Here is an 18,161-nt window from a genome sequence, read left to right as displayed (position 1 = left end):
CGACTACACGGGAGTCTAGCGACATAGCCATTATGCTAACTGCTGGTCCCATTATCTGTATTCTTTAAGACAAAGAGAGCTTGGTATGCTATTTTTGTATAGCAATGTAAATTTATTATTTTATTAGTAGAATAATTCTCTACTTATAAAATGCTTTTTAGGGCTAGTTGGTGCTATGACAATTAAGGTAGCTGAATGGCCAACTGTGCAGTTGAGCCTTGGACCTGGTAGCCTGAGAAACAAATCAGGTACATGTACATACATGCCCCAATAGAAAGTAGAAAAGAGATCGCAGTGCGACCATTCCCCATTGGTGATGTTTTCTCACTTTTTTTTCTCTCTCTTGCAAGTGCACACACCCTTAGGCAAATTAAAAGACAACAAAAAAGCTTTTTAACCCAGTCATCTTCCATGTATCTAACCCATAATTTTTTTTTTTAATTTTGCTTCTCATTTTTTGGAATTATTTATTTCATGTTACTTATAATTATAATTTAATTTGATCAGAGAGAGAGAGGGAGAGTGAGAAAGCAAGCTGCCAGGTTTGGGACCCTAACCACGGTCAGCCATATAGGAAACCAGTGCCCTAGCCATGCCACCTGCTAGCCCCTCATTATTATTTTTCAACTTGCTACAATGCACATGTACTCACCAGGGAGAGATGAGAGAGAGAGAAAACAAGCTGCCAGGTCTAGCACTTGAATCACAGTTGGCCATTTGGAAGTCCAGCACCTCAATCACCATATCACCTGCTGACCTCGACTATACTTTTACTTTTTATTTTTAAGGTTTCTTTGCCATAGGGTGCATATTCTCACCAGAGAGAGATAGAGACAGTGAAAAGGAAAGTGAAAAATCAACCCCCCAGGGGGGATGGCCACGCTGCAATCCCTTCTCCTCTGGCCTCCTTCTGGGATTTTGGGCATGCATGCACACCCTTCTTAATTTTCAAGCTGCCAGGTCCAGGACTCCAACAGCAGTAAGCACTATAACCTATATGCCACCTGCTGGCCCCTAAATACATTATTTTACTTGGAAGAAAATGTTTAATCAGTAAGACTGCAATAAGTAATAGTGATTTTAACATATTGTATTAAAATGTCCAACGATTTATATGTAAATCAGAAACGTATATAATATAGTGTATTTAAAATAGAAATCACAGAGCCAGCAGGTGGCATAGTGGTTAAGGTGTTGGAATTCCCACATGGCTGGCCATGGTTTGAGTCCCAGACCTGGCAGCTTGCTATCTCACTCTCCCTCTCTCTCTGTCTTTCTCTGGCAAAACTCACGAGAAAAATAATATTAACCATAATAATAATAAACAATTCTTTAAATAAATAAATAATAAAATAGAAATCACCCCACCACTTTGACTGATGCTTTTCAGCCCTAGCTCTTTAGACTTGTGATGAAATTTCCATCATGTTCACACTTCCCTAGGGAGTTTTAACTGTTATTCAAAGAAACAAAGTTACAAAGGAATGATTTTATGAATTAGAATAAGTGGGCACTTTCCCAACATTTTCCATTTGTAGCTAATATTTTTCTAGCTATTGCACTGTTATATACCCAAGACAATTAAAAAGCTATGTCCATATAAAAACTTGCACACCAATGTTCGCAGCAACATTCTTAATAGCTAGAAATTAAAAAGAATTTGAATGTCCCTAAACTAATGAATAGATCAATAAAATGCAGTGTATTCACATAATGGAACAGTATTTGCTATAAAAAGGAATGAAACACTGATAGGTAACACAACATGGATGAACCTTGAAAACATAAAGCTAAGTCGGGGCCAGCAGTTAGTGTAATGGCTATGTCGCTGGACTCCCAGGTAGTCAACTGCGGTTCGAGTCCCGGACCTGGTGGCTTAAACTCATGCCGGGTGCGTGTGCGTGCGTGTCCAAGATCCCGAGAGGAGAATGGAGAAGGGATTGCGGTGTGGCCATCCCCCCTGGGGGGTGATTTCTCACTTTCTGTCTGTCTCTCTCTGTCTGTCTGGCGAACGCACATGCCCTATAGCAAAAACCTCTCCAAAAAAAAAAAAAAAAAACAACCATAAAGCTAAGTGAAAGAAGCCTAACAAAAAAAGTCACATACTGCTTGGTTCCTTTTATATATATTGCCTAGAATAGACAAATCCAGACAGATGAAAGGTAGATTGGTGTTTGTCAGAGGCTGTAGGGAAGAGCGAGGAATGACTACTAACAGATGTATGGCTTCTTTTTAGGATGACAAAAATACTCTGAAGTTAGAATGTGGAGATGATCACACCACTCTGAGAATACTAGAACCACTGAATTGTACACTTTAAAGAGTAAATCTTGGGACCAGCAGTTAGCGTAATGGCTATGTCGCTGGACTCCCACATAGTCGACTGCGGTTTGAGTCCTGGACCCGGTGGCCGGGCGCATGTGCGTGCGTGTCCAAGATCACGAGAGGAGAATGGAGGAAAAGGGGTTGTGGTGTGGCCAAACCCCCTGGTGGGTGATTTCTCACTTTCTATCTCTCTGTCTCTCTCTGTTTTTCTGGAGAGCGCACGCGCCCTGTAGGAAAAAAACGTCTCCAAAAAAAAAAAGAGTAAATCTTATGTGATGTGAATTATACTCAATAAAGGTATATAGTTACTATAACTTATTTATATTGAATTTTATAAGTTTTCATATTCTGCTAAAAGGTGATAGGAGTAAGTATATACCATGTATATATATATATGAGCCTGAAAGTATTGTGTAACTAAAAACTTTTTCAAAACATCACGCTCGCCATAGTTATAAAACAGAAGAAAACAAAATAATTTTTAGATATAAGTATATTTAAAAAAGTAAAACACCTAAGAAATGCAATCTATACATATGAAAAAGTAAAATATTTATATGCATAACAAGTAGTAACAACATTATTCATAAGCAGCAGTTAGTGTTTACTTTCTCCATATTTTGGTTGAATGCTGTAGTGGTAGCTGATTCTTTTTAGGGAATTACATATGCTATATATAGTATGAGTAAATTATAGAAGACTGTTTAATTGGAAAATTAATTCCAAGTAACAGTATTTCTTCTAAAAACACCTTTGTTATGAAACAAATTATTTTAAACTAGTGGACAACAAAATAAGCTTATAATTTATTAAGTCCAAGATATATACTCAACTTGCATAAACTTACTTATGGCATTTAAAAAAATCTATTTCTAAAATATCAGTAATTTAAGCAATTGGGATTTCCACAGGAGAAAAAATGGCATTAGTTTTCTTTTTATGAAGAAAAGGTCTGCCTTGAGAACATTACAATTATTTTATTAAGAAATGCTAGAGCATACTTTAAAAATCAAATTGTGAAACACATATGTAAGATACTCTTTTACTGGTACCAGCCCTAGAACATAATTTCAGAAGGTAACTGAACTCTAATAAACACATTTCCAGATGACTTGGGTTTTTATTCTGTTCTAGAAATACATATTACATGTATAGTTTGGTTAATAATTTTAACTTCCATTTTAAAAGGGAACTACCATACTGATCATCTAAAGATATCTAAGAAATAAAGTACTTTGATAGTCTAGTACTTTATTAGAAATACATCCCCACAGAAACTTTTCTGTTTTTTTATTTAAGTTTTTTGCCATAGGGCACGTGCACTCACCTGAGAGACAGTAAGAGGAAAGATGAGAAATCACCCCCTAGAAACACCCACAATCCCTGCTCCTCCCTTCTCCTCCTCAGATTTTGGGCAGGCATGTATGCACATGCACACATATTCAACATAATCTTCATGCCACCAGGTCTGGGAATCAAGCCGTGGTTTGCCATGTGAGAGTCTAGTGCCTTAACTACTCACTATGCCATCTGCAGAACCCCCACAAAAATTTTTACATATAAGCAAAATACTACAAATGTCTGATTTGGGAGAAATGAAATAAAATACAGTGAGTGAGTTTTCTCTAACTGCAAAAATCCCATTTGCCTATTTATTTGACCCGTCTGTATTCATGCAATTAAATGAACCCTCAAAAGAATTTACACGTCTTTATACAGAATTCACATCTACATCAGTAAACTGCCAGTCTTTATATTTTCAGTGCCTTATCAAAATATGGGAAACAAAGTTCTTCATTCTATGAAGCAGGAAGATGTTTCCTAAGTACTTCCTTAGATGATGAGGATATAGTATCTGGGAAGGACACCTCAAATTCTATTAGAAGGTCACCACGCTGGTCAGGATTTTTTGGAAATGGCAGCCCATATCCAATAATTCTTCTCCTCATTCCAGGTTTCACAATATCATTTATTGACATTGGTATGTTTCTTCCATCCATTGTTGGCACATTTATTGAGCAGCCACACAATGCCTAAAATGAAACAGATAAAATAAAATGAACAAAACTTAAAACTTCAAAATCTAAGCAAAATTATTATCAAGTGGTAAAGCATAATATAACTAAGGAAAAAAAATTTTTTTTTGAGGTTTTTGCTATAGGGCTCATGTGCTCACCAGACAGACAGAGAAAGACATAGAGACAGAAAGACAGACAGCGAGAAATCACCCCCCAGGGGGAATGGCCATCCCTTCTCCTCCATTCTCCTCCTGGGATCTTGGGCACGAACACACACGCGCCCGGCATGAGTTTTAAGCCACTGGGTCAGGGATGTGAACCGCAGTCAACTACGTGGGAGTACAGTGACATAGCCATTACACTAACTGCTGGCTCCCTGCTAAGGAAAATTTTTAACCTCCAAAATAACAACTTGTTTTTTTAAAAAAATTATTTCACTTTATTTATTCATTCGTTTATTTTATCAGAGAGAGATATACAGAAAGAGAGAGAGAGAGAGAGGGAAAGTGAGAAAGCAAGCCACCAGGTCTGGTACTCAAACCGTGGTCGGCCATGTGGGAGTGTCCAGCGCCTTAACCACCACGCCACCTGCTGGTCCCCGACATTTCCCTGGAATGAGAGATAGCTTGAAGTTATTACACCATTCTACAATAGATGAAGGAATTGGGCCTAGCCTTAGTGGTGCAGGCAGTATTTTCTGAATTGCCATATGACCAACCACATGTCTGGATCCTGAGTTAACCTGAAAACATGATAGGGTGAACACATGTCCAAGATCCTGATAAGACGGTGGGCTGGGGAAGGGGATCATGGTATGATGAAATCCTAGAGGGTCTAGTCTCTTTCTCTCATGCATGCACAAGTGCTCTCTCTCATGAATAAAATAAACTTCAAAATAAAGGGGGAGGGGTAGGCAGCAGGTGTCATTGTGGTTAAGGTGCGGAATCTCACATAGCTGACCATGGTTCCAACTTCAGACCTAGCAGTTAAAATAATACTGGGTATGTGTGGATGTGTGCTCAAAATCCCAGGAGGAGACTGAAGAAGGGACTACAGCATTGCCATCCCCTGAGAGGGTGATTTCTTACTCCCCCCACCACTCATGTCTGTCTGTCTCTCTCTGGTTAATGCATGTGCTATGGTAAAAACCTAAAATAAATACAGTATAGTGCAGGCAGAGAATTACATGCAAGTCTTTTGTGACAAGAAGGGCATTACTTACCCCCCTTGGGTTCTGGGAATATAGATCCTTGAGCTAAGCATTGAGCCAGTATCAAGTATTAGGGCAGGAGCTCAGATACTGACAAAGTAAAAAAGGTAATAATAGAACCAACAGGATAATGGACGTGTGCTTGTGTGTAAAAATTAAATTAAAAATTATCTTTTATTTTAAGCTATGGAGTTTGGGCTTTAAGAGGATATAAAGAACCATTTAAGAATTTTGAGCTAGAGTGGCTTGGAGGTGGCGTGGTGGTTAAGGCATTGGATTTCCAAATGGCCAACCACAGTTCAAGTCCTGGACCTGGGAGCTTTCTTGCTCCCTTCCTCTCCACCTTCTCTCTCTCTCTTTCTCTGTCTGTCTCTCTCTGGTCAAAATTTAAAATCACACTGGGACCAGTAGTTGGCGTAATGGCTATGTCGCTGGACTCCCATGTAGCCGATTGCGATTTGAGTCCTGGACCCGGTGGCTTAAACTCACGACAGGCGCGTGTGTGTGTGTGCCCAAGATCCCAAAAGGAGAATGAAAGAGAAAAGACTGCAGTGTGGCCATCCCCCCGGGGGTTGATTTCTCACTTTCTGTCTCTCTCTTTCTGGTGAGTTCACGCGCCCTATAGCAAAACCTCTCAAAAAAAATTTAAAAAAATAACACTAATAATAAATAAAATTAAATAAACCTAATTCTTTAAAAAAAAGAAAAAAATTTTAAGCAAGAAACTTCATGGCTAAGTCCACAGGGTTATCATTTGAGACAGCTTGAATAAGAACTAAAATTATATTAAAGCAGTAATATTATAAATTTCTAATTTGTAGCTTATTATCAATAATGAATTATAAGTTGTCTTTTAATATCTTAGCTATACTATTATTAATTCAAATTTTAATTTAAGAACTTTTTTTTAAAGGCTAGGGACAGAACAGGAGAGCAGAAGGAAATATCTCTGCAGCACTCCAACCTTTTTATTTTTTTTTAAAAGAACTCTTTTATTTGTTTATTTATTTATTTTATTTAACCAGAGAGGTAGAAAGAGAGAGAGAAGGAAAGTGAGAAAGCAAGCTGCCAGGTCTGGGACTCGAACCACCATGTGGGAGTTCAATGCCCTTAACCACACCACCTGTCGGCCCAGAACAAATCTTATACATGGACTAAGGTGAGGTTACCAATGTAGAATTCAGTAACAACACGTGTAATAACAGACTAGAGTTAATCTAATATTAGACCTAATATAATCCAGTGAACACTTAAAATTGCCATTTAAATTGTTAGTACAGGGACCAGCAGATAATTTAAATTGTTAGTACAAGGATCAGCAGATGGTATAAAGGTTGCATTGCTGGACTCCCATGTAGTTGACCATGGTTTGAGTCTTGGACCTGTGGCTTAACACTCATGCCTGGTGTGCATGTGTGCGTGCCCAAAATCCCAAGAAAATAGAGAAAAGGGATTGTGGTGTGGTCATCCACCCAGGGGGGCGGTGATTTCTTGCTTCCTGTCTCTCTGGTGAACACATGTGCCCTATAGCAAAAATATTTCTTAAAAATACATAAGTAGGGGCTGGCAGGTGGCATGGTGGTTAGGAATTTAAGACTCCCACCTAGCCAACTGTGGTTTGAGTCCCGGACCTGGTGGCTTGCTTTTGCTTTCTTTCTGTCTGTCTCACTTCTGTCCCTCTCTGGCCAAATTAAAAAGAAAGAAAGAAAGAAAGAAAGAAAGAAAGAAAGAAAGAAAGAAAGAAAGAAAGAGAGAGAGAGAGAGAGAGAAAGAGAGAGAGAGAGAAAGAGAGAGAGAAAGAGAGAGGAAGGAAGATAGACGGAAAGAAAGAAAGAAGGTTAAATAAAGTAATTCTTTAAAATAAATAAATACAGGGACCAGCAGTTAGCGTAATGGCTGTGTCGCTGGACTCCCACGTAGCTGACTGGGGTTCGAGTCTCGGACTCAGTGGCTTAAACTCACGCCAGGCGCATGTACACGCGTGCCCAAGATCCCAAGAGGAGAATGGAGGAGAAGGGATTGTGGTGTGGCCATCCCCCGAGGGGTGATTTCTCGCTTGCTGTCTGTCTCTGTCTTCCTGGTGAGCGCATGTGCCCTATAGCAAAAACCTCTCCAAAAATAAATAAATAAATAAATAGTGCAAATAACTACAGTTAGAAATTATAATCTCATTCATAGGAGGTACAAATGGTAGGATTACCTCAAAATGTTGTTAGGAGGATCAAAATAATAACATGTAATAAGCAATGACTATATGTTAACTATTATTTAGATACACTCCCTAAGCTCTCTTCAGACTCAGAATCTTAGGGCCTACAAACTTACCTCCCGTAAACTAATTTTAGCAGTATAAATTATATTTGATCCATCTCTTTTAAATTTTGGGTGATCTTTGTCTTTAATGATAAAAACAATGTCTGCTGGAATACTATTTGGTGTTTCATCTCCTTCCCTTGGAAAAGTAATTTTTGTTCCTTCTTTCCACCCTTTTTTAATCTCAATGGTGAGAATTTTGTCCTCAGATCTATAACTCCTTCCATCAGGATTTAACCTTTTTCGAGAAATCTTCATCCGCTTGGTACAACCACTATATATCTCTTCAAGTGATACTCTAAGTTCATGAATAACTGGAGGATCCTGTTTGAGGCGGGATGGGCCCACAGAATTCCTGTCTCTTGGATATCCATTCATGCTGAATCCAAAGGCACTAAAAGGATCTCCATCTATTTCCATTTCTTCAGAATCTCTACCACCAGCCATTCGTCTTCCAAAGAAAATTTCAAAGGGGTTGGAACCTCCAAAGAATGCTGCAAATGTGGCATGAGGATCACCATGAAAAGTGTACCGGAAGGTACCTCCTTGTCCATCAGTACCTCCTGCTCCTCCTTTCAACCCTAAGTGAAGAAATAAGCATAATTAGAAAAAGGTTTGCAACTCTTGAAAGTTTAACTTTTAAAAACTGTACCGCTAATAAACTTTGATCAACTTAGGCTACAATTTATATTTACTTATCTCTATATATAGAGAGAGTGATAAATAAACTTGTTTTAAGTATACGGTCTCCCAGGATTGTCAAGGCTGGCCTCAACTCATGATTCTTCTGGCTGTCTCCCAGGTTGTTGGGATTATAGGAAGGCATATGCCATCATGACTAGCTTACAATTTATTAATGTTGGCCAGAAATGCTATTAATATAAAACACAAAATACTTACATAACTTTAAAATAATTATTTATTTAACTTTATTTATTAGCATTATTTTTTAACGCAACCAGAGAGAGACAGAAAGAGAGGGAAAGCGAGAAAGCATGCCACCAGGTCTAGGACTTGAAACAGTTTACCAAATTGGAGTCCAGCGCCTAAACCACCATGCCACTTGCCAGTCCCCATATGTAACTTTTGATAATTCCATCCCAAATTAAATTTTTAGCTTTCAGATTCTTTCTCCAAATCCCGATCTTTTTCAAAAATAATTATTTATTTTATTCGTTCATTCATTTATAATTTGACTATAGAGAGACAGAGGGTGAGAGTGAGAGAGAGAGGAAGTGAGAAAGCAAGCCACCAGATTTAGGACTCAAACCCTGGTCAGCCATGTGGGAGTGTCCAGCACCTTAACCACAACGCTACCTGCTAGTCCCAAATCCTGATCTTTAATAATTTATTCCTGAATCTTGTTCCAGTAGATAAGAAAAAAAAAAAAGGGAATTTCTTGTCTCATAGAGTATTTGAAATACTAAAATATATAAATTTATTTGTTTAAAATACATCAGCTGATTTGATCCTGTTTTCAGAATGCTCCCCAAAAGATGTCAGTTGAATAGTTTTCAGTAATCAATGTAAAATGTAGAAGTTAAATCTTTTTTTTAAATTAAATTTATTTATTATTATTTTTTAGTTTAGTTTAGTTTAGTTTGTTTGTTTTAACCAGAGAGACAGAGAGAGAGAGAAAAAAAGAAAGTGAGAAAGCAAGCTGCCAGATCCAGGACTTGAACCGTACAGTCAGCCACAGAGGACCAGCACCTCAATCACCATGCCACCTACTAGCCCCATGAACTTAAATCTTTAAGTACCATTATAGTCAGTAAGTATTAAATTGTCAGGTTGACATAATGCGTCATGACTTTCCCGACAACCTAATATATTCAATAATATAAAATATCACATTCATACTAACTAGATTTATTTCAGGTCATCTTTTACTATTAAATAATTAAAACAGAACTCTCTTCATGGCAGAGAAGGAAAAACTTATTAAATAAAATAAACTATTAAATAAAAAATTATTTAATAATTACAACAATTTCTACAAAATGTTAGACACTGAAATTTTTACTCCTATCCTATATATCAAAACTGTTTAGGCATACCATATCATAATATTCATTTCAAAGCATGCAAAACAACGGCTGAAATCAAGAGCTGTAAACCCTCTTGACATGTAAGGCCTCTGGACTGGTTATTTTTGTCTTCTGTGGACAACCTACTTCAGCACTATAGTGACCCTTTGCTCAAAGGCTCGACCAAGTAAAATTATGTAGTTCACAAAAGATAAATTATTTACAGGACTAGCAGATGGTGTAATGGTTATGTCACTAGACTCCCACATGGCCTACTGATGCTAGTGTCCAAAACCTGGCAACTTGAAACTGATGCAAGGTGCACGTGCATGAGTGCCCAAAATCCCAAGAAGAGAATGCAGGAGAAAGGACTGCAGTGTGGCCATACCCCCAGGGGGTAATTTCTCGCTTTCTATCTGTCGTCTCTAAGGTGAGCGCACGAATCCTATAGCAAAAATCTCTCCTAAAAACAAACAAAAAAACCCCATCAGTTTTCCACTATATAATGAAGATTCTTCTAAAATCCACAAAACAACAGACTTTTAATGGCTCAATACTGACAAGGATTTCTATCATCACATTATCAGCTTTACAGGAATTCCTAACCATGGAAATAAACAGAAAGAACCTAAACATTATAAAACTAAAACATTCAAGAGACCAAAGGAGGAGATTCTACAATGCACAAGTCATGAGTAATATGAGAGTAGGAAATAATATTTTATTCATTTTTGTATTGTTCATGCACACAGGGCTGAAAATGATGGGCTTTCATATTTATTAAATGAAAGGAATAAACTATTTCTTAAAATCCTCCTAAATTGAAACTAAAATAGGTGTTCTGAGTGTCAGTAATGAGAAGTTAGAAGCAAAGCAGTATTAAACATGATCACACATTTGGGGCCAGCAGGTGGTGTAGTGTTTAAAGGCGTTGGACTCCCGCATGGCCAACCACGGTTCAAATCCTGGACCTGGTAGCTTGCTTTCTCACTTTCCCTCTTTCTCTGATCAAACTGGAGAATAATAATAAATAAAATTAAACAAAAAATACATAATCACACATAATTATATATAAGAGATTTAATAATTTAAAATTCTACTGCAAACACTCAATGGAATTTTAAAGAGACTTAGTTTTTTGGGCTGGCAGGTGGTGTGGTGGTTGAGGCACTGGACTCCCACATGGCTGACCACAGTTCAAGTCCTGGAGGATCTGGCAGCTTACGTTCCCTCTCTCTAGTCAAACTGAAAAATAATAATAATTAAATGAATAATTATTTTAAGAAAAGAGAGAAAAAGAAAGAGACTTACTTAGTTTTACATGTCTTAATTCAAAAATACTTACTTTGGATATCTTATTCCATTAAAATGTATATTTTCTACTTCATCTAAAGTCTCAACTGATGCCTAAATTTCTACCTTCATCAATGGATAAAAATCTAGAGATCAAGAAAGTAATCTGAAAATTGTTAAAATATGTGTTGAATGACATATTCAAGTGGAAGTTAGGGAAATTTGTTGTAGAAACTGAATGACAAGTGGGGCAGGCAGGGGTATTGTGGTTAGGAGCTCTGGACTCCCACATGGCCAACCACAGTTCAAGTCCCAGACCTAGCAGCTTGCTTTCTCACTTTCTCTTTCTCTCTCTCTTTCTCTCTCTGTCCCTCTCTGGTCAAATAAGAAAAACAAGTAAATAAGTAAATAAAGTTAAATAAAGTAATTCTTTAAAAAAATAAGATAAAATAAAATTTAAAAATTAAAAGAAAGATGGGAACCAGCAGTTAGGGTAATGGCTATGTTGCTAGACTCCCACGTAGTCGACAGTGGTTTGTGTCCAGACCCAGTGGCTTAAAACTCACGCCGGGCGCTTGTGCATGCATGCTCAAGATCCCGAGAGGAGAATGAAGGAGAAGGGATTGCGGCGTGGCCATCCCCCGTGGGGGGTGATTTCTCGCTTTCTGTCTCTCTGTCTCCCTCTGTCTGTCTGGCGAGTGCACGCGCCCTATAGCGAAAAACCTCTCAAAAAAAAAAATTTAAAAAAAGAAACTGAATGACAAAAACTTTCAATACACAGCTTATCCAAATCTCCCTTTTATAAATTTTAACAGTACAATAATAGCCACAAATGTTAAAAAGTTAATGACAGATTTTTAAAAATAATAGAATATATATATAACTCAGGGTAATGACCAAGATGAATAAACCATTGCTTAAATTAGTTCAATCTTTTTATCCTTCATTACACAGATTTAAGAGTCTAGTAATTTAACAGACTTACGTGAATTGGGTAAATTCACTAGTCCAATCTAACCCTCTACAAAACAAAGTCTAAATGCTTTGGACCCTTAATGGATTCATGAAAAGAAAAAATAACATTTTAACTCACTTCATCATGGGCTTGGCTTTTCTCTAAAACCCTTCCCCTCTTCTGCCAAAAATGGTAACCCAGTCAGAATTAAAGATTGAGTGATTTATCAAAGCTAACAAAAAGTTTTCAGTGCAGCTTTGATGTTTTCTTCTTAAATACTTAACCAGTCTACTAGGTAGCTCAGCTAGAGAATAAAGCTACCCTAATGACTGTGAAAAAAAATCCCACTTAAATTCACACCACTATAATATAAAACAAAGTATTATGCAAGTATTACTTGCATTGCCTAGTACTTAAATTATATACACATGTAATCAAGTACATAGTCAATTATTACTTGTGTACGTTTCAAACTGCTAATGGAAAATTGTTAAGATTCAGCTGGATTCTTTTTCTCATCCCAAATGCTGTCTAGACATCATTATCATTTTGTATATTAAAAAACTCACTCTAGAATCAACATTTGCCTATGCCTTAGCAGAACTACTGTTATCTAAAAACCAAGCAATCAGCTAATTTGTAACCCAAAAATAAGTATGTATTTGGAATACTATACATAACAATGACTTCCATTAGATAGTTAAATTGACTAAAAGTTTATCAAAGAAACACTAGAGAAGATTTAGGAGTAAAAAAATAATAAAATTATATTTAGATAAATATTACTCCAAGGATATCTAATGTAAAAACCTAGATTTATTGAAAGACTTCATAAAGTTATAGAATAATAAGATCCTATAGAGTTTTAATTCACAAAAAGCAAAGTTACTTACATATTTTTAGGATACATAGTAAATTTAAAAAAACCTGATAAATATAAGTTAAAGACTGATGAAGCAAATTAGTGTAAAGATTAATATACTAAATATAAGCACTACCTTTCAGTATGTGAAGTTACCTAGTAAACTATGAGAAATAAACAAAGTAAAGAAAGCATTTTAAAAAGTTAGAAAACAAGAATACTCTAAAGATTTGTTATCGAAAATCTTTTTTTAATCCCTTAATATAAACTTCTGTTGGCATCCATTAAATCATTCTGAATTAAACTTAAAACTTTTCAGGAGAGCATGGTTCAAAATTTAACTTAAGATTACTGTGGTTTTTGTTTTTCAACAATTTAACTATGGAGAAAATTTATTTTTTGAAATAGCTTTATTTCAGGGGCCACCAGGTAGTTAAAGTGCTGAACTCCAACATGGCTGATCATGGTTGAACTCCTGGACCTGGTGGCTTGCTTTCTCACTTTCTCTCTCTCCTTCTCTCAATTCTTTCTGGTGAGTGCACATGCCCTATAGCAAAATTTTAAAGTAATGATAATAAATAAAGTAAATAATTTTTAAAAATAGATTTATTACACACTATAAAACCAATCAATTTTAAAGATACAAGTCAATTGATTTTGGCAAATTTAGTAAGTTGTGCAATCATCACCACAATTCAGCACATTTCCATCCTTTCAGAACGGTCTCTAGTTACTATCTGTAGCTAATTCTAGCTTCCAATGTCAGTCCCAGGCAAGAAAGATCTATTTTCTTTCTTTACAAATTGGCCTTTTCTAGACATTTCATATAGTGAAATCCTATAAAATATAATTTTATACATCCGGCTTCTCTCATTTATCATAATTTTTGAGGTCCATCCATACAGAAGAAAGTTGTATTAAACTGGTCTTTTTCATTGCTAAATAGTCCCCACTGGGTGTATATTCTACATTTTGATTATCCATTCACCAAGTGATGGCACTTTGGGATTATTTCCATTTTGAAGGCCATTATAAATAATGCTACTATGAACATTCAGGTACATATCTTTGTGTGGGCGTATGTTTTCATTTCTCTTTTATGGATTCCTAAAAGTAGAATTGCTGGGTCATATGGTAAGCTCAAAATATTTCTATTTTTATCCAAATTTTTTAAAACAAAGCATTTTAAACTGTGGATAGCAGAGGTTTTCAGAACATGAATAAACTGAATCACTAGTTCTCAAAATTCCTAAATACATCAATTAAGTTTATTCATCTCATAGACTTCTCAGTTCATGGTTCTTTATTCCCACTGTCCCAGCTCCAAGTCTTGAAATAGAGATGAAGAAGAAGAAGAAGAAAAAAAAAAAAAGGTCAAGTAAATTGGTAGTATCGCCACAGCCTCAAAATTCAGTGTTTGTTACTACAGGAGAAAACTTTACAGAACCTGGCCTGCAGAGAGAACCGAAAGGCAATGAGAAAAAAAAAAAAAAAAGTTTTCCTACACTTTCACAGAGTGCCTAATTTAAGAGAATTAATGGGGGGGGGGGGGGGAGCCAGCAGGTGGCATGGCAGTTCAGGGCACTGGACTCCTACATGGCCAACCACAGTTCGAGTCCTGGACATGGTGGCTTGCTTTCTCACTTTCTCTCTTGCTCTCTCTCACTCCATCCCTCTCTGGTCAGATTAAAGTAAATAAAATTAAATAATAGTTAAAAAAAAAAAAAAAAAAAAAAACTGCTAGGCATCAGATGTTCTGAAAAAAGATCAAATAAATATAATGCTTCTCTATGTAGAAATAATTTTTTTTAAGAATTACTTTAACTTTTTAAAAATTAATTAATTAATTTTTTTTTTTGGAGAGGTTTTTGCTATAGGGAATGTGCGCTTGCCAGAAAGAGAGAGACAGAGAGACAAAGAAAAAAAATCACCTCCCAGTGCGGATGGCCACGAAGCAAAACCTCCTCCTCCATTCTCTCAGTATCTTGGCACGCTTGCACATGTGCTCGGCATGAGCTTAAGCCACTGGGTCTGGGACTTGAACCACGGTCGACTACATGGGAGTCCAGCGACATAGCTATTACACCATCTGCTGGTCCCTAACTTTATTTATTATATTATTATTATTTTCCAGTTTGATTAGACAGCAAAAGAGAAAGTGAGAAAGCAAGCCACCAGCTCCAGGACTTGAACCACAGTAAGCCATGTGGGTGTCCAATGCCCCTAACCACCATGACACCCACCTAGAAATAATCCTTTTTTAAAAAAATTATTTTATGTATTCATTTATTTTTTATTTTATTTAATTTTATTTATTCATCATTTATTTTAATTCAACCAGAGAGACAGAGAGAGAGGGAATGTGACCACTAGGTCAAGGACTCCCAGCATGGCTGGCTATGTGGGAGTGTCCAGCAAAGTGGCCTTAACCACCACACCACCTGCTGGTCCTTCATTGATTTATTTTTAATTTGACCAGAGAGAGAGAGGTAGTGACAATGCAAGCCATCAGGTCCAGTACCCAAACTATTGTCTGTCATGTGGGAGTGTCTAGCACCTTAACCAGCACGTCACCTGCTGGTTCCTTATTTTAAAAACATAGTTATTTTATTTAACTTTATGTATTTATTTATTTTATCTATTTTAATTTGACCAGAGAGGGACAGAGTGAGAGAAAGTGAGAGAGCAAGCCACCAGGTCCGGGATTTAAACCACTGTTGGCCATGTGGGGGTCCAACACCCTTAACCACCACGCCACCTTCCAGCCCTCCCTTTTTTGAAAAGAATTATTTATTTATTTAAATTTGACCAGAGAGAGCGAAAGTTTTATTTATTTATTTATTTATTTACTGTAATTGGTCAGAGAGGGGCACAGAGAAAGAGAAAGTGAGAAAGCAAGCCACCTAGACTGGGACTCGAACCACAATCAGCCATGTGGGAGTCCAGTGCCCTTAACCACCACACCACCTGCTGGCTCCATAGAAAAAATTCTAAAAAAATAATTCTAATAACTTTTATTCAACTGTACTTTCAAATAACCTGTAATTACAGAATATTTCTAAATAATATATTCTAAGCTTTAAAAAATTTATCTTTTCTTACCCTTCCTCTTATCATTTATATCAATTATCTGAGTCAAGAATAAAACAAAATTGGGAACCAGCAGTTAGCGTAATGGCTATGTTGCTGGACTCCCACGTAGTCAACTACGGTTCGCGTCCCTTCGCATCCCAGCACTTGTGCGTGCATGCCCAAGATCCCCTGTCCCGGCACTTGTGCGTGCATGCCCAAGATCCCGAGAGGAGAATGGAGGAGAAGGGATTGCGGAGTGACCATCCCCCCGGGGGGTGGTTTCTCGCTTTCTGTCTCTCTGTCTCTCTCTGTCTGGCGAGCGCACATGCCCTATAGCGAAAACCTCTCCAAAAAAATAAATAAATAAATAAAACAAAATGAAGATACAGGGTACATACATGATCCTGATTTAGTTTGTTTGTTTGTTTGTTTTTTTAATTCACACACTGGTAATGACCAGTAAAACTCAAACTGAAAAAAAAAATTCAACAGAAACTATTAAAAGGTAATGTTAACCCAAGAAAAATTTATCATTTGGTGACTTGAAAATTCTGAAGACAAATAAATATCCAAAATAAACCTAAGTCCTATGGTTTAGGCATAGACAAACCTGAGTTATCAGTAAGATGTGGACAAATATCTTAGATTTAAAGCAGTAGATGTCTGCTTTTTCATGGGAACTTGTAATTGTACTCTTTTTGTAGCTTTGTTTATAAAATAACAAAATAATTTCTTTAGAAAGATATTATTGGTACCATCTCAGGATCCTGCTTAGCTTTGGAGAGGAACCAAATCAGAGTATTTTGAGTAGTATGGCTACAGGAAACTATCTGCTTTTATCAATATTTATTTTTTAAGAACCTAACACTGGGGCCGGCAGGTGGCAGGGTAGTTAAGGTGATTGGACTCTCACATGGCTGATCACGGTTCAAGTCCCGGATCAGGCAGCTTGCTTTCTCACTTTCCTTCTCTGTCTCTTTCTGGTCAACTCAAAAAAATAAAATAAAATAATGACAATGAATAAAATAAAATTTGAAATCATTCTTAAAAAAAAAATCTGACACTGAAGCTCCCACCCCACCAAAATCAACTTAAAGCTTCAATTTTTGGCAACTCACAGACAAAACAAAACAAGGAAAACACCCTGTACAAGCAATCACTCTGCTTGTCTGCATTTAATTTAAAATAAGCAGTCACTGTTTGACTGTATTTTAAGCATACATTTCTAATTACAAAAATCTGACATTAAATGAAATAAAGAAAGCAAGGGAGTGACAAAAAAGTTTTCATAGCTCCAGTGACTTAAAAAGACCTATTTTGGTAGAAAAACTAATAATAAAATAACTTAGTTCTCATTTTGAAAGTTGAAAGTCTCAGAACCTGTAAGGAATTCAAGTTTTTGTTGTGGTTCTTAATTAGCAATCTAAAAGTTTTACTTTAAAGCTACATTTATATGGAGATGAACAAGCCTGATTTAAAATCCAGAATAAAAGGATCATCTTAAATTACCCCATTTACAGTGTTCACTAGTTCCTGAGCTCTCAGTACAAGAAAAAAAAAGTATGGCAGAGAGGAAAGGGAAGTCGTCATGCTTTCTTCTATACCTGGATAGTAAAATTTCAAAAGAAATAATGTTACCTTAAAAGCAAATCAATAATTGTTCTAACTGGGTGGCCATTTTAGGTCAAAAATTCTATTTCTAAGATCTTACTTTCTTGGCACACAATTACTGTTTACAATTAAGCTAAAAACTTGTTCTGGTATTTTATGACATCAGGAAAATTCTTTCCTCTCCAGGCGGAGTGCCAAAAACAACTAGACGCTAAATGCCTGCGCCTTCTGCTTCTGGGAGGACAACTCTGTCTTATTCAGTCTAAACTAGCCCTGCTATATCATAAAAAAAGAAAAAGAACTTTTTTCTTTTCGTGAATAAAAAATAAAACTACCCAGAATTTGAGTGGCCAATCTTAAGATTTTAAGACCGAAGACTCTAAAGGTTCCGGCAGAAAATTCATTAAAAAACAAAACAGGTTGCATAAGACTTTTGACACAATTCATTAATGCGTATGGGAATTTAAGGTTTCTT

General features: G+C 36.6%; 1 protein-coding gene across 13 annotated transcripts in view; it reads right to left on the bottom strand.

Annotated features, from left to right (window-relative positions):
- Positions 1-3,766: 3,766 nt before the first annotated feature.
- Positions 3,767-18,161, bottom strand: part of DNAJB4 (DnaJ heat shock protein family (Hsp40) member B4) — a 53,224-nt gene continuing 38,829 nt past the window's right edge. For 10 of the 13 annotated variants that reach the window (XM_014586871.2, XM_006146072.3, XM_014586873.2 and 7 more), the window contains 2 exons: positions 7,879-8,447; positions 3,767-4,358 (listed from right to left, as the gene is read on the bottom strand). In XM_014586871.2, the coding sequence (XP_014442357.1) occupies positions 4,125-4,358; positions 7,879-8,447 (803 nt within the window). In that variant the 3' untranslated portion in view covers positions 3,767-4,124. The remainder of the gene's footprint in view (positions 4,359-7,878; positions 8,448-18,161) is intronic. The other 3 variants (XM_027770875.1, XM_027770876.1, XM_027770877.1) reach the window with 1 other exon arrangement.

This window comes from Tupaia chinensis, unplaced genomic scaffold (genome assembly GCF_000334495.1).
Source record: "Tupaia chinensis unplaced genomic scaffold, TupChi_1.0 Scaffold000164_1, whole genome shotgun sequence".
Classification (NCBI taxonomy): Eukaryota; Metazoa; Chordata; class Mammalia; order Scandentia; family Tupaiidae; genus Tupaia; species Tupaia belangeri.
This window is presented reverse-complemented; position numbering and strand designations above follow the sequence as displayed.